The sequence below is a fragment of the Seriola aureovittata genome, chromosome 2, assembly GCF_021018895.1.
Source record: "Seriola aureovittata isolate HTS-2021-v1 ecotype China chromosome 2, ASM2101889v1, whole genome shotgun sequence".
Classification (NCBI taxonomy): domain Eukaryota; kingdom Metazoa; phylum Chordata; class Actinopteri; order Carangiformes; family Carangidae; genus Seriola; species Seriola aureovittata.
The window spans coordinates 12306760-12321382 of record NC_079365.1 but is presented as its reverse complement, the minus strand read 5'-3'; the positions used below and the strand labels follow the sequence as shown (position 1 = coordinate 12321382).

The 14623-nt window shown below is 42.1% G+C and overlaps 1 protein-coding gene across 2 annotated transcripts in view; it reads right to left on the bottom strand.

The window, feature by feature from the left end:
* Positions 1-14623, bottom strand: part of per3 (period circadian clock 3) — an 18304-nt gene extending 3681 nt beyond the window's left edge. Inside the window, exons 1-21 of one of the 2 annotated variants that reach the window (XM_056392766.1) lie at positions 14462-14623; positions 9801-10226; positions 8589-8749; positions 8328-8446; positions 7791-7989; positions 7403-7454; positions 6993-7141; positions 6560-6638; positions 6334-6440; positions 5882-6038; positions 5542-5650; positions 5003-5131; positions 4791-4899; positions 4579-4690; positions 4338-4477; positions 4063-4227; positions 3637-3888; positions 2668-3533; positions 2264-2456; positions 1587-1773; positions 30-180 (exon numbers count right to left, since the gene is read on the bottom strand). In XM_056392766.1, coding sequence (XP_056248741.1) covers positions 30-180; positions 1587-1773; positions 2264-2456; positions 2668-3533; positions 3637-3888; positions 4063-4227; positions 4338-4477; positions 4579-4690; positions 4791-4899; positions 5003-5131; positions 5542-5650; positions 5882-6038; positions 6334-6440; positions 6560-6638; positions 6993-7141; positions 7403-7454; positions 7791-7989; positions 8328-8446; positions 8589-8749; positions 9801-10087 — 3723 coding nt within the window. In that variant the 5' untranslated portion in view covers positions 10088-10226; positions 14462-14623. The remainder of the gene's footprint in view (positions 1-29; positions 181-1586; positions 1774-2263; positions 2457-2667; positions 3534-3636; positions 3889-4062; positions 4228-4337; positions 4478-4578; positions 4691-4790; positions 4900-5002; positions 5132-5541; positions 5651-5881; positions 6039-6333; positions 6441-6559; positions 6639-6992; positions 7142-7402; positions 7455-7790; positions 7990-8327; positions 8447-8588; positions 8750-9800; positions 10227-14461) is intronic. The other variant, XM_056392774.1, reaches the window with a different exon arrangement.

The following is a 14623-nucleotide window of genomic DNA, read 5'->3' as shown; positions in this document are numbered from 1 at the left end:
GTTTATGGTGACTGTGTGAAGACCCTCACCTGTGTATCTATCTCCTGTGGGACAGTATGCTGCTGGATCCAGGGATGGACTTCAGCTAGCTCCTCTCTCTGCTCCTGGCTGAACCAAGGCTGGAGGGGCTGAAGCACCCGAAGCTTCTCCCTGTCCTCTGCTAACACCTCATTCTGGTCCCTGTAAGTAAAATGAGACAAGGACAAAGAAGAGGAGTTTAAAAATGTGGGACTAGTATAGACAAAAGACTATTGTTTTTCTGGAATTAGGATCACCTCACATTCAAGGATCAGACATGTTCAGTATTTCCCAAGGATTTTTGCTGGTGGGGTGCTGTTGGGCACACGTCCACAAACATTCAACACCGCAGGACCTGTGCGTGTGTGCATAGGAATAGCTTAAAACAACCTTAGAATTGCTATACTGTGTCATTCATGTTCACCTTGTCACATGTGTCTTAATTTACCTGGATCTTTTAAGACTTGAGGGGCTCTGAAGGCCCTAACTAGCACTTACTATGCACATTTGTTGCACCTCTTTACTTGATTTCCTTGCCCTTATTAAATAGATGTAGTATTTATTACGCTAAGATTTCCTACTGCACTGAAGCTTTAGTGATGTCCCTCACTTTAGGTTGCTTTGGATAAAAGTGTCTGCCAAATGAATAAATGTTATGTTATATTTCTACTGTAGTAGTATAAGAACTTCCATTAGGTGAGGAAGGTAGATCTCATTGCTGTGTGCTGCTTCCCCCAAGTGAATTGGCTGCTATGTGTCACAAATAGCCTAAACAGTGACATTACTGTTCCCTTGTATATTTGTTTGTGGGTGTGTGGTAGGATCCACTTCATTTATTGCTAGTTGCTGATGACATTACACCATCAAATCAGGAGATGGCGGCTTTAAAACAGCTACAACTAGACACTGGTGACAGCAGCAAAAGGTAGAGACACACAATTTGCCATGGTAATCCAGGTTTGAGAGATAGCTAGGATGTTGATGGAACAAGGCCATCAGGAAGTCATAAAGCAACTGAAGATTATGCAAAGCCATTACCGGCCATTTCAAAGAGCTTTGACCTCAAAAGTTTAACAGGGTATTTGAACGTCAAAAAGCTGGACTGGCGAAAAAAGGAACGACAGGATGTCTTTTATTGTGATTTTACTTGAATTCAGCTGAAAGCTTTTGAAACACCAAACTGCTGAATCCACAAGTAAATGCTGAATCTCTTTGAGACAGTCAAATGGAAAGAAATGCTAATACTGGTACATGGGTTTGGTTTTAATAGTTTATCTTCCAAAAACAGGCGTTACAAAAGTAGGCGTCGTCTTTTATTCATGTATTTCTTTTATGTAAGAGTATTGCTTTTAAAGCATATTTTCCCATAAAGAGAAACTCTGTAAATAAGGTAAAATTTTTTCCATGTTTCAAGGGTCACTCAACATTTAACATGTTCCCATTCCTTTTCTGGCCACGTTTCAATCTGTGATGCCAAAGCCAACAGCTATCAAATGTTTTAACAACACAGATTTTCTCTTTTTCTTTATCAGGAGTGGAAGCACTGAGAGTGGTATCAGTGCATGTACCTGGTGTGGATCTGGTACGTCATCATGACTCGCTCAGGTGTATGCTGGATCATGCTCCACATCGAGTTCTCCACCCGAGTGTCAAAGCTGTGTTGGTGCTCTGCTGGAACCTCCTGGCTCTTGCGGGCTTTGCACGATGTGTCTGATGAATCATTGCTGGCAAAGTATTTGCTGCTGTTGCTGCTGCCTGTAACCCATCAAGAGATCTGTCAGTCACTGTCCTCAACTGTAGTTTGAAATTTTGCAATGATTAAAAAAAAAACAAAAAAACAAAATTTTTATCTAATTTCGCATCACAATAATTAATACCATTTAATATTTTTATTAATGTGCTAAAAAAAAAAAAAGTAATAATAACTAACAAATATCGTCACCTTCCTAAAATAATGGCCTAAGTCATGTTTTGACAAAAATGTTTTTTTTGCCTAAATCACCCCCTCATGATGCTGGCCACCTCTGGTAAAATCGCCTGAATCCTCAGTTGAGGGGAACATGCAATTCTACCCCCGGTTGTATAATGGCCTATGTCAAAAGTGTGACTCTTTTGTTGAGTTTTTTGTGTTTCCTGAAAAACCTGAAAAAATGACTTAGGCCATTATTTTAAGAGGGTGTCGATATGAATTATTTTCATGAAAATTGTCAAATGACGGGGCTGTCTTTGCTTTTTTTCCTCTTACCAGTGTGAGAGGTGGAGGTTCCATTGGATCCAGATCCAGAGCCAGATCCCAGTGAGCCTCCAGACTCCCCTGATCCAGACCCTGAGGCATTGGAGCCGGTCCCAGACCTGGCATCCTCCTGCAGCAGCAGGTCAAGCAGCTCACTGGATGTAGACTGGGCATCATGGTTCCCAGCCTCACTGGGGCCGTCACCCTGAGCAAGGAAAAGGTTTAACGATCAGAACTAAACTAGAATTCAGCTGAAGTTCTTTGCACTGTACATCCACATATACTGTACTGGATATGTATGAAAATCCCTCTACTGACAGACTGATAGGAAATGCACTTCTTTGAAACTTGAAGAGCAAAGTTGTAAGAGAGTAGGCATGTTGAGGCTGAAGGTTGATAGACAGCAGCAGACGCACCTTGTTGGCATGTTTTTCGTGGAGGCTCTCAGCGTGGTTGTGCCCGGTGCTGCTCTGCCCTTCACTCGGCTTGGGCAGCTCCTCCTGCAGCAGGTTGAGCTGCAGTGGGGAACTCGAGCGAGAGCTGGAAAATAAAGCCCGAGGTCCGGATGTCTCCTCTTCCTCCCCAACAGAGGAGCTGGCTCTGGGTGAGCAAAGCAGAGGGCCCGGGGAGGTCATGTTGGGGCCTGGCTGGGCTTGGAACTGAGGCTGCAGGAAGGGGGCAGTGCCAGGGGCAAAGCCTGTCATGGTGATGGGTGTCTGGGGCATCATGGAGAGAGTGGACGGTGGGTAAATGGACGGGTAACCTGCAGTGAAAGTCGGGCAGGTGGGCAGGATAACAGCCATGACCGGAGCTACGTAAGGGTTGATGCTCTGCGTTGGAGCTATGGGATGCATGGTATGAAAGTTCTGGATATTCTGCAGATTTTGAATGGGCTCCATCTGGATTGGTTGCATGTCTGGCAGGCTCTGACTGGACTGAATAAAGTTGAAGTTGTAACTGGGCTGGGTTTGGTCTGGAGGCTGCAGGACTACAGTAGTTGCCCCAGTCACCTGTTGTGGTATGGGCGGTTGCTCTGGGCCAGGCTGAGTCACCATCATAGGGAAGAATGGCGCATGGAGTGGGGATGTTTGGCTGTAGGGCACCCCCATCTGGGGCTGGGAGGACTCAGAGGAGGGCCAGGAAGAGTCAGGGACACGGCGAGCGGGGCCAGGTGGGGAGGCATAACTGTCTGAGGAACCCTGGGGTTTGGGGCGCTTGTGTCTGGGCTTTCCTCTCCGAGAGCGGTTCCAACCACCAGCACTCAATGGACGTAGGTAATCACCTATGGTGAGATGGACTCAAATCTTATCAGCATTCACTAAATCAGATGGTTTTGTAAACATTACTACACCTGCTGTTTGTTATTTCAACAAGTAAATACATACCTGGGTGGTGGGAGTGAGCCATCGAGCTGTTGTCCAGCTGCAGGTAAGAACTGTAGGGGCTCTGGAGGATACGATGGCGGAAGCGATCGACATACTCTTGCTCCTCCTTCTGGGTGTGAGCTGACAGCACCTCTTTGGTGAGGCCAACAAATCTTCGCTCCTCTGTGGCAGGACTCGGGGCTGGACGGACAGGGATGGGAGCAGCATCAGCAGGCTCACTGCCCATTGGTGCATCTTCCAGTGCCGTGGCCTCTGTTAGAGAACATCGACAAAAAAACATGTTCAATAGAGGGTTTACAGGTTTTTTCTCCCTGCTCATAAATTGCTAAAAGAGAGTGATCCAGAGCTTTTCTTAAGTAAGATTTAACTCCCATATGCAGTTTGTTAAAATGTCTGACACACAGATGAAATGGTATGTTTATGTACCTGACTCAGGCTGCGGCACATGTACAATGGTGCTGCTGTATGAACACTGGCTGGTGACTGACATCACACTCATGGCCTTTGTGGACATTGTGATATCTGTCAGAGGCGCTCCCACTACGGCCGCAGCTGAAGGGCCCACTGACACCTCACTGTCCAACACCACCACTGGGCACAGGAGAAACAAGATGAGGATCAGTTAATGTTGCTTTTGAAAGGAATATTACAGAATTTTATAAAACAATGAGAGAAGACTGTGTGTGTTTGTGTGGTTATACCATCTGCACTGGCCTGAGCCATGTCACCGGCTGCAGACGGCTTGTCGTCTTCTGAGGTAGAGGATGAGGACGAAGAGGTGGCCAGGGAATGAGATTCACTCTTACGCTTAAGGGCCGGACCTGTACAGCTCTCCAAATATCTGCAACACACAAACACAAATATGTGAAAGGAATTAGGTGCTCTATCACGTAATAAACTGAAATCATGTAAGAGTGGCACAACGATGCCACCACCACACACCTGATGATGTTGTCCACGCAGTTGATTTGCTGATAAGAGGGAATGTGAGTTTGCTTCCTGCTTTCTTCATGATCTCTGACTTCAGGGTTGGAGGCTGCAGGAGGCAGACGTGCTAGGGGAATAAAGGGCCATTTTAGCCAATGTAAACATTTTTGCACATTTCAAAGTATAGTTTTCATGTTTTATATTTAGAATGTGTGGGACTGATTTACCTGTGGCAGGTTTGCCTAGAAGAGCAATTTTGTGGCTGGGATCCAGATAAGCCTGCCTCCCCCAACTCTTCACTCTGTTCACATCAGCACAGATCTGCTGCAAAGTCATCTGCAAGAATACACACACATTGTGTATCAGTTTGATCAACCTTGGCAAGAGCAAATGTGCTACCACTGGCTTCCTGACAAGTGATGTCACTGTGATGTCTCACCGGTTCCCGGTGTGAGTCCTCCCATAGGTTACCGTTGCTGTCACTTGAAGAAGCTACGCTGATGTAATGCTCATGAGAGCCATTGCTTCCCAAGCTGCCGTAACCACTGGAACCATTGTTATGAACCGGCTGAGGCAAAGCGACACAAAGAAGTGAGGGAACTCTCATATAGACAAAGAAAGTAAAACATCACAGAAAAGATCAGCCTATGAGGGTGAGCTTGAATTGAAATCTATGTACAGTTTATGTGTGTTTGTATTAGAAGCAGAAAAACACAGATTGACATGTATGTGGTCTAGGTTTGCACGCTCTAGTTATTTTCAACATCAATTTGTCTGCTATTTTCTTTTAAACATGAATTAGTTGAGCAACAAAGTGTCAAAATTGATGGCAAATGACACCCATAAGGTTTTGTGTTACAAACTCTTATTGATATCACCAACCAAGAAAACCCAAAGTATTCATAATATAATATAATATATATTTCATTAATTTGAATGATAAACATTCTTGTTAATTATTTTGGCAGAAATAATCACCTGCAGGAAAAGCTTATAGATCTTTGCTTGCAGATCTTTTATTTCCTCATGAGCAACTGGAAAATCTTCCTTAGCACAAGCAGCAAACACATCCTCATTCAGTGGACTCCTACAGACAAAGACAAAAGCACAGTGATGTCATCTTTATTCTGATGTCATTTAATTAAACATGTTTTTAGCAATTGCAATGCTGCTGCAGAACTTTACTGTAAAGCAGGTGGACAGACCATGCAAATACCAAACCCTCCACTTGAGCACATAGAAGGCACTGAGGCTTTACTGAATAAAACACTTTAATTATTCTCTTTTGTGTGTGTGTGTGTGTGCTGTTGCTCCTTACGTCCTGACTTTATGCCGTCCGATGATAAAAGCCACCTTGCGGCTCCATGGGTTGATGAAGCTGGACCAGCTGGTGTCCAAGGTGATGTAGTCTCCATTCTGACAGCGCAGACGCACCGGAGAGTGCTCAAATGGGGACTGGCCCGCATACTTCAACACTGCACATGGCATCAAGAGTTCAAGTCAGAAACAAGAGTGGGATGAAAATGCAGTCAACCGAATGACTGATCGGTCACTTTAAACAACCCTGAGTGAACCCTTGGGTGGATCCCAGTTCTGGATTCAACAAATAACTTGTTATTGGTTAATGTGCTCTTTATAATTTCTACAAATCAATTAATTATCCATTTCAATTACAAATTAACATCTAAACTAATATGGTCTGTTTGTAAAGTTATTAGAAATGACCTAAACCACAATCTTTTTTGGTCCCCACCTTCATTAAATACGTACCTTTCCGGTGCATAGACAGCATGAGGGGCCGGTCCTCTGGGTGAATGCTACTCAGCATAGATGTGCCAATCAGATCCTGAGGAAGGTATCCTAGCAATGGCACAGCCCTGTGGATAATAACTGTTAAATTAGTTTCATCAGCACTTCGCCACTTAATAGCTCAACATTGTGCACATGTTTGTGTGTGTGTGTGTGTGTGTGTGTGTGTGTGCGTGTGTGTATCGACCTGTCATCCACTTCCAAAAACACACAGCCAGGGGAGTGTGTGGTGGTGAAGATGCGCTTGTCCATGGGGATCCGAGGTGCTGCATGAATGAATATTATACTCATCAGGACTGTCAGTGGGACAGTGGGCAAGTACATATTTCTCTATATATGGCTCAGTGAAAAAATGACATGCAATGCATGAGTATGCAAAGGTTGTGAATCAAGTAAAAGTCAAATATAAAGTAAAAATATTCAATTATTCACAACTTTCACAAAAAACATCTCTGGGGTGCGTTTCAGTAAGAATAACACTGGGATTTTAAAATGCATCACAGCATGTCCTAGCAGTAGTGCACCCAAATACAAAAAAATTAGATAAATAACTTATTGCTAACTATTCACCTGGCAGGGCTGGTTGGGTTGTATGCCGTTATTGATGCTGTTAACTGTACCTTCATATCCAGATATGATGCGTTCAGCCAGTGCCAGGCAGCACGGCTCCTCCTCTCCCCCACTGCTTCCTGTTCCTTGCACCTTCAGCAGGTAAGGTGTGATTCGGAATGGGTTGTAGCGCATCTCACCCTCACGGTCCTTCCCACCCCTAAAATATAATAACTTGTTGAGTTGGGTTGTTGTATCTTTATAGGTGTATAGCTGTATAGTCAGGATGCATGAGGAGGAGCTTTGAAAAGTGACCTTCAGCTGTGCTTTACTGACATCCATTAGAAGACATAACTGCAGAGCATTTCTGATGGAATTCACATCTTTTGTGCTCATCCAAGAAAGATTGTGTCATTGTGTAAATTACAGATTTAGGGAAGTCTAGAATAGGAAAGTCCCTTAATAGAATTAAGATACTGACCTGATTCTGCAGAAGAATGACTTGACCTGGGCACAGTCAAACAGAACCCCTGCTGTAGACACCAAGAACAGAGAAAAGTGTGTTACTTGCCTGTTAAAACATACAAAGGAACACACTCATATACAACTACAACGAAAAAGTAAAAATTAAAAGTTGAATATGTATTTAAATATAAACTGGAAAAGAACCATAATCATGTACAAACTTATTTGCAAAGCAGACAAAATAAAATTAAAATAAGTAAAATCTAAAGTTAAAGAATACATAAAACGTTAGACTGAGTAAGTTGGTATTTGCCTCACCAACATATGCTAGAATAAAACTACATTTAATTTAAGACAAAAAAAAAAAAAAAATAGAATAAAAATTTCTGAAATGTGGTACAAACCTGTGTGCGAGTTGCTCCAGGGTGGGAGGTGCGGCTGAGCCGTATGTGCGTAGAAGACATTAACGTCTTGGTGAAAGAGCAGCTCTACAAATTTGGCCGACTCCAGGAACTTCCTCTTGCAGCACAGGATGCTGGGAGCCTGCTCCGACGCGTACCACACGCGGCCGCTCGACAGGGAGAAAACCACCACGAAGGAGTCCTACACACAGACATATAGAGACGTACACACGCACATGTGGAAAGACACACGCACACAAGCGAGCCAAGTCACAGACACACACAAAAGCAGTAAACACACATACACTCACACACACGCCCAGGCGTGAGGCAAAAATAAAAGTACACGTGCATGCATGTATTCAAGTGTGTGATGCAGCCTTGAATAAAAATGTGATATAAGAACAGTTCAGAACAAATCCTCGATAGGTTATGTCTTGTCGGGACTCGTGTGTGATAACTGTATGCCACAATTAGGGCAACAAAGTGAAGTATCATCAATTCTTGAGTGTTGTGTGTTTGTGTTGTTGTGTTGTATACCGTGTTTTTAAGGGTGTGTTCAGAGGTGACTCTTTCCAACTCTTCAAGGGCGCAAACAGTGGCATCTCTCCTCTCATCCTGGCCATTCCTCATCAGCAGTTTATAGTATTCGCTATTGGCTACAGAGGACAACACAAAACACACATGCTGCTGTAAAACAAAACTGTATGATATCAGGCTTTTTGGGGAGTTCTAATATGATATCAAAGAAAAAAACAAAACGGTTTCTGAGAACAACAGCTGTCAGTTTATCTGGGTTACCTTGCACTTGTTTGACACAGTTAAGTGCATAATGTAAGGCCTCCACAGTGCTGGCTTTGCTGCGACTGCGTTGGTCTGAAGGAAGCCTCTTCTTCATCTCAGCCACAGTGATCATCACTTCTCTGTGGGCCTGCCCTTTGCCATCGCCAGCATGCTCACTGCTACATAGTCAGAGACAATAAACATATTTAGGTCTCTCAAACACGCACACACACGCACATGCACGCACGCACGCACGCACGCACACGCACGCACACGCACGCACGCACGCACGCACGCACACACACACACACACACACACACACACACGGTAGATTTGGTGCTCATTAAACGCAAAGTGATTTTCAATGGTATTTAACTAACACAAATGGTGTATAGTTAATATTTTTAAGTTTTTAGACTGGAAGGTCACAGACGGTACCTTGTTTTAGCACATACCTGTAGGAAATGAAAATCAATTTATGAATACCTGCTACTGCTTAAGGTGGATTGGATTTTACAGTGCTGTTTTACACCACTTTATTTATCGGCTGGTATTTTTGCTAACGTTTTGTAATCACTGCATGGTAACGCAGTTGTGAAAGGGAGTCACTGAAACTTTTCCTTGTGTTGAATGATTGTTTCAACATCTTCAATATCAGCTTCTGAAAAGCTCACAGTCACAACACTGCCGAACAAAAGATGAATTGTTAATTTTTATACCTCTGGCTATTGGTTTTACTGTTGATTATAAAGTTATTTAGAAGAGAAACCAACAACAGAGTAAAATAACAACCCAAACTGTTGGTTGTAAATATAAATCACAGTTTACAAAACAAAACTTCCTGTGCAATTAGCAATATCATGGGTGTGCTGATAATTTTTACCTCCATAATCAGTGGTAACTTCTAGAGCCAAACCGATATTGGATTTTTGGGGCCAGGGCCAATACCAATATTAGGTAGTAAAATAATTCCGATATCGATATATCGGAGAATATATGCGCCAATTCCGCTATATCTGTGATAGGCCAATATCAGCCGAACGACCAATCTAGTGTAATTTTAGTGAGTACAATGTTATAACTGATAGAAGCAGGGGCCGGAGCTATGGTGGCTACGTTGGTATTCACACACATTGCAAAACTTGTTTGGAGATATGACAGCCACTGAGGTCACTGTGGTATGACGTGAATATGTCAAAAAGTCAGGGCACATGCAATCAGGCAAATACCTCTTGGTTGAAACTGAGGTGGATCCAGTGGCGCTCCCAGGGCTGTGATTGGCTGAAGAAGAGAGGTCATGTGAACCGCTAGTCATCTCCTCATCTTCCTGCCCCACTTCTCCACCTGAAGCTCCGCTCTCCTCTCCCCTCAGGCCCTGGGACTGCGCCCCTCCGTCCTGCTGCCCTGACGTCACCCTCTCCTCCCCTTCGCCTTCTCCTGCAGCTGACGGTGATGCAGGCTCCTCCCCATCTGGACCGCTGTCACCCCCAGGCATCTCTGCGCTTTGGTCACACATCAGTACTAATTTGTCCAATTAAAGTGGTCGGGAAGGGTCTTCATGTGTTCAACAGAGGGAATGGGTTCCATGTGGTGACGATAAATTAGTGTTCATTCAATCAGGGCTGAATGTTGGATGTAAGGGTCTACCTTGAGCACTGCAAGACAGAGGGAAATAAGTGGAGATGGTAAGAAACATTATCAGAACAAAGTTTGCAGGATTTAATTTAAGGGAGGGTGATCTTGGATGAAGAAGTAGCAGATAGATAAGCTAAGAGATAAGAGGACTGGCGCCTCAGGGCTGGTGAAGAAAAAATGTGTTATGACACAGGTCATATGGTACTAGCACTGCCCTCCATTTTTTCCCCATTCGAAAATGTGAGGCAGTTGATTTGTTCAAAACAGTAGTGCCCAGAGTGCGAGTTTGTGGGACTGGAAACGGGAAACCAGAGACCTCAGAGCCTAAGGAGGAAATATCAAGTCACCATACCTGCTAAACAACCTGCACAAAGCCTTGCAGACACACTATTCTTGTTTTGTGCTATGAATAAAATGTTACTTACTATACCTTAAAAAGTTCAGAACTGAACTGAAATTAATGAATGCACCTAAATTTGCATTGCTAATAGGTTTTCTGTGTTTTGCCATTACAGATATACATCAGTGTACTATTCTTTATGGTATCTTGTTGTTGCAGTTACTATTATCAGAAATCAACATTCATTTTATAGGAAAAATGCAATGTCAGATATCAATCACACTGAGAGTTAAGAATGCCACTGCCAATTAAACTTCAGAAAGAGACGGAAAAGTGTCTTTTCAAAGATTTTATATTAACTGTCTATGACACAAGTATGTAACTTTAATGATTTCTCCGATCAATCTGGGTGAGCAAGTTTCAGGCATGGCTTTTATTGTAGCACCTAACACAACTTGTGTAATTACTTACACTCATGCTTTTCCTGCTAAAAAATGTCTGCCATGGAAAATATCAATTGAGGCAGGGAAAAACACTAACTTTATAAAAAAATAAAAACATGAAAAAATAAATGAATAAAGACGTGTCAAATATGTGGCAAAGGATCCACAGAATGTTGGTGGAAAATTTTTTAAAAGGTGCATTACCCCAAACATAACCAAATGTAAACATATCAAATTTTCTGTGCAATAAGATGATGTTTTCAACTTCGCAATGTAAACAAACACAATCTGCCATGTTATCTAACATTACTGGACAATGTGACCATGATAGTGACTCACTGCTGTCTGACTCACTCCCATCATCTATGATTTACACATCTCATCCATCAGCACTGGCAAGTCCAGGTACTACTCTGCCAAATGCCAATCATTACACACCACCAACAGCACAATAATTATGTGATACTCGGTTGCATAACAGCTGATGCCCACAGAGACATTTTCCTTGTCTTTCCTGTAGGAAGGCTACAGCTCAGGAACCCTGTGAGTAACAGACATTTAGAAATGACACAGCTTATACGAATATTTACAGAAAAAGATTAACCCCTCCCAAATGGGCTTTAGTTCAGACTCAGTAATTAAACTTCATTATAAACTAAACTGCTGTGAGGATGGTTGTCAGAGGAGGTTGAGGAGATGATTGTCAGAGATTACACAACCTCACTTTTTAATTAATACTGCAATAGTGAGCGTTACCACTGTCTGTCTTCTGTATACTCCCTCTGCCACTAATTAACTGAAACTTAAATGGAAGTGGTTTGAACGGTGGGGCGGACACGGAACAATAATTACAGTGTGCAAGTGGGTGTTTCTAGGCGTGTTTACAAGGAGCACCAAGCAGGTAAATCCTGGTTGTCACAAGACTGAGAGGCACAAACAGGAGGCAATGAAAATATCCTGTGTCGTTCATCAGGTCGTCACTGCAGGATTACATAATCAGCTTGCTCAATTCAAAGTGTATAAGCTCTCCTCCTATTACTTGAGACATTATGCCTGTACAACATGCACACGTAAACACATGGTTACTGTGGTGTAGGTATGATGCTCTGGCCTTGCCTTAATTGTAAAGCACACAAACAGACCAGATAAGGCCATGCTAGGGTCAAGGTGCTGGGCCAGGTTAGGGATCTGTATTTTTCTCCAGCACTTCTCAGCGGAGCAAAGTTTGAATTCTTGTTCAACGCACACTGTGATCCAAATGTAAGGAGAAGGTTACTTTGACTCCCAAATTGATTGACAGTAAAACTAACCCATATGTATAAGTATGAAAAGTCGTGTTTCATTTTATGTCTATAAATTTATAAATGAATGCTGAATTAAATATGCATTTACAGATGCTATTAATGTTGTAAAAACAACAATAAAATTACAGAATGGGGCGTTAAAAATAAGAAGGAAAACTTTGACAGAGCAGGACTGTGCTTTATCCTAAAGTAGAACTTAGATGGACTTTTTTTGAGGTGACAAATTTGAACAATCTGTCTTTACTAGACTTTTGGAGTGGGTAAAAAGAAGGTGTTAATGAGTACATGTTCAAATATTGATGTGCTTACAATCAAAAACCTATGCAAGATCACAAATAAATTAAAGAAACATGTTTCAAAGTAACATAAACTGTACCACTGTTTTGTAAAATATTGCAAGAGACCAAAACCTTCATATGAATAAAAGAAAAACTTAAATAACTAATTTGGCTTGCTCTGAATTTGGACAACAGAGTTGTATGATAATAATATAATAAGATCAGATCATCAAGATTTAACTCTTCTGAAAGTTGATGACAATAATAATTGATCATATTTAATTTTTGACAAGCCCTAGTATGGTTGTGGTAAAATAAGGCAACCCCTGCTGCACTTGATGGCATGCCTACCTCATCAACACTGGGGCTTACACAAAATATGCAGTTCGTACCACATTGCTATAGTAATATTTCCTATTTTGGTAAATATACTATTGAGGGAAGCAACAATTTAGGAAGCTTGTTTTTCACCAATAGATTGAGCAGGTCCACTGTGCATGGAGTGAAAACACAGCTAATATTTCCTCTTTGACACTCAACTTCCACTGTATATGGATGCAACAACTTAGATGAAACTCAATTAAGGAATGATCGTGTCATCTCAAAGAGCCTTTCAGACAAACTCTAGTCACATGTTTTGATCTGTCTCTGGTGGAATGAAATCATACAGAGCCATACCTACATAGTACATCAACGGTGCACACACAGTTCCTGCACATAAGTAAAAACCTGGTATTTCCTATACATTAGCATACCCACAACATTGATTATGAAATCACAATATTAAATAATATCATATACACACTGGAAATATGTAAATTAAGTCTATATACACCTTAAGGTTAACAATTATTTAATGGTCGAAAATACTTAAGAGGATTTAGGTTGAAACGGACTGACTGACTCCTTTTAAATATGTATGGAGCTGAGGTAGTATAGTGAACTTGTAGGTTTATGGTTCACCTCAAAAGCCAAGATTATCACAGCAAATTAAACAAACATGCAGACAAGCAGAAAAACATAACGCATATGAAAGATAATTTAAAGCTAACACTGATACCTGTTTTACGTGCGTTCGTCCACCAGAAAAGGATAAGCTTTTCAGACTTCAACAACAGACCACAACCCGTCCCCACTCAAAACAAACCTGATACTCATTTGACGGTTCACTACCCCCTCCCCACATGAACCCAGTAACCTCAATAACCTCAGCAACCACCATACGATCAGGCTTAAGACTGAGAGACCGCTACTACTCCACCTAAAGACTGAAGCACAACAGCCATTCATCACTGAGTAATGGCATTATTGTGTAAACTGCCACACATCTGACCAGCTACAAATTACATTTTGTGACATAGTATAAGTATAAGATGATGCAATTAGTCAATCCTGGCACTGGCAAGCCTGTAAAGCTGAGTGGTTTTATGAGCTGGTGTTTCAAATAGTACCGTATATTGTAAACTGGTAGCTTGTTAACACAGAGAATATGATAACTGCGCTTGGTATTCATGCACTGTAAATCGGAACATTAGTTACAGTTTGTTACTAACTCAGTATCCAGCCCAGTGCCACTTGCTATGTGCAGCACACAATCGAACGGTTGACATATCGTTTAGCTAACATAGTAGCAGCACACGCAACTGACCACGGCTTACACCCAAGTCACACTTTCCTGTTTGGAGATGTAAAGCATTCGGCTAAAGCTATACAATGTGCACTCAAAAATACACTAGCACTAAAAAAATACATGACAACGATTAAATCCCATTTGTTTACATCCACTGCTCTCTCTGGTTAGTGCCGTGGGCGAGGTGGTTAGCTAGTTTAGCTAGTTAGCCAACTCGCTAACGACACCTCAAATTATTGATGCTCTGGAGAAATATTTACCTTTTCGAATCCGTGTGTGATTCAGCTTCAATAACCAAAAATTTAGAGTACATGAAATCGATCGCCGGGCCGTATTGGAAGTATATATTCTTTTAATTATGTCCCAGTCATGTAGCTACATCGTCATCTATTCAGGAGCGTTTGACACATTTGTGCAACGTG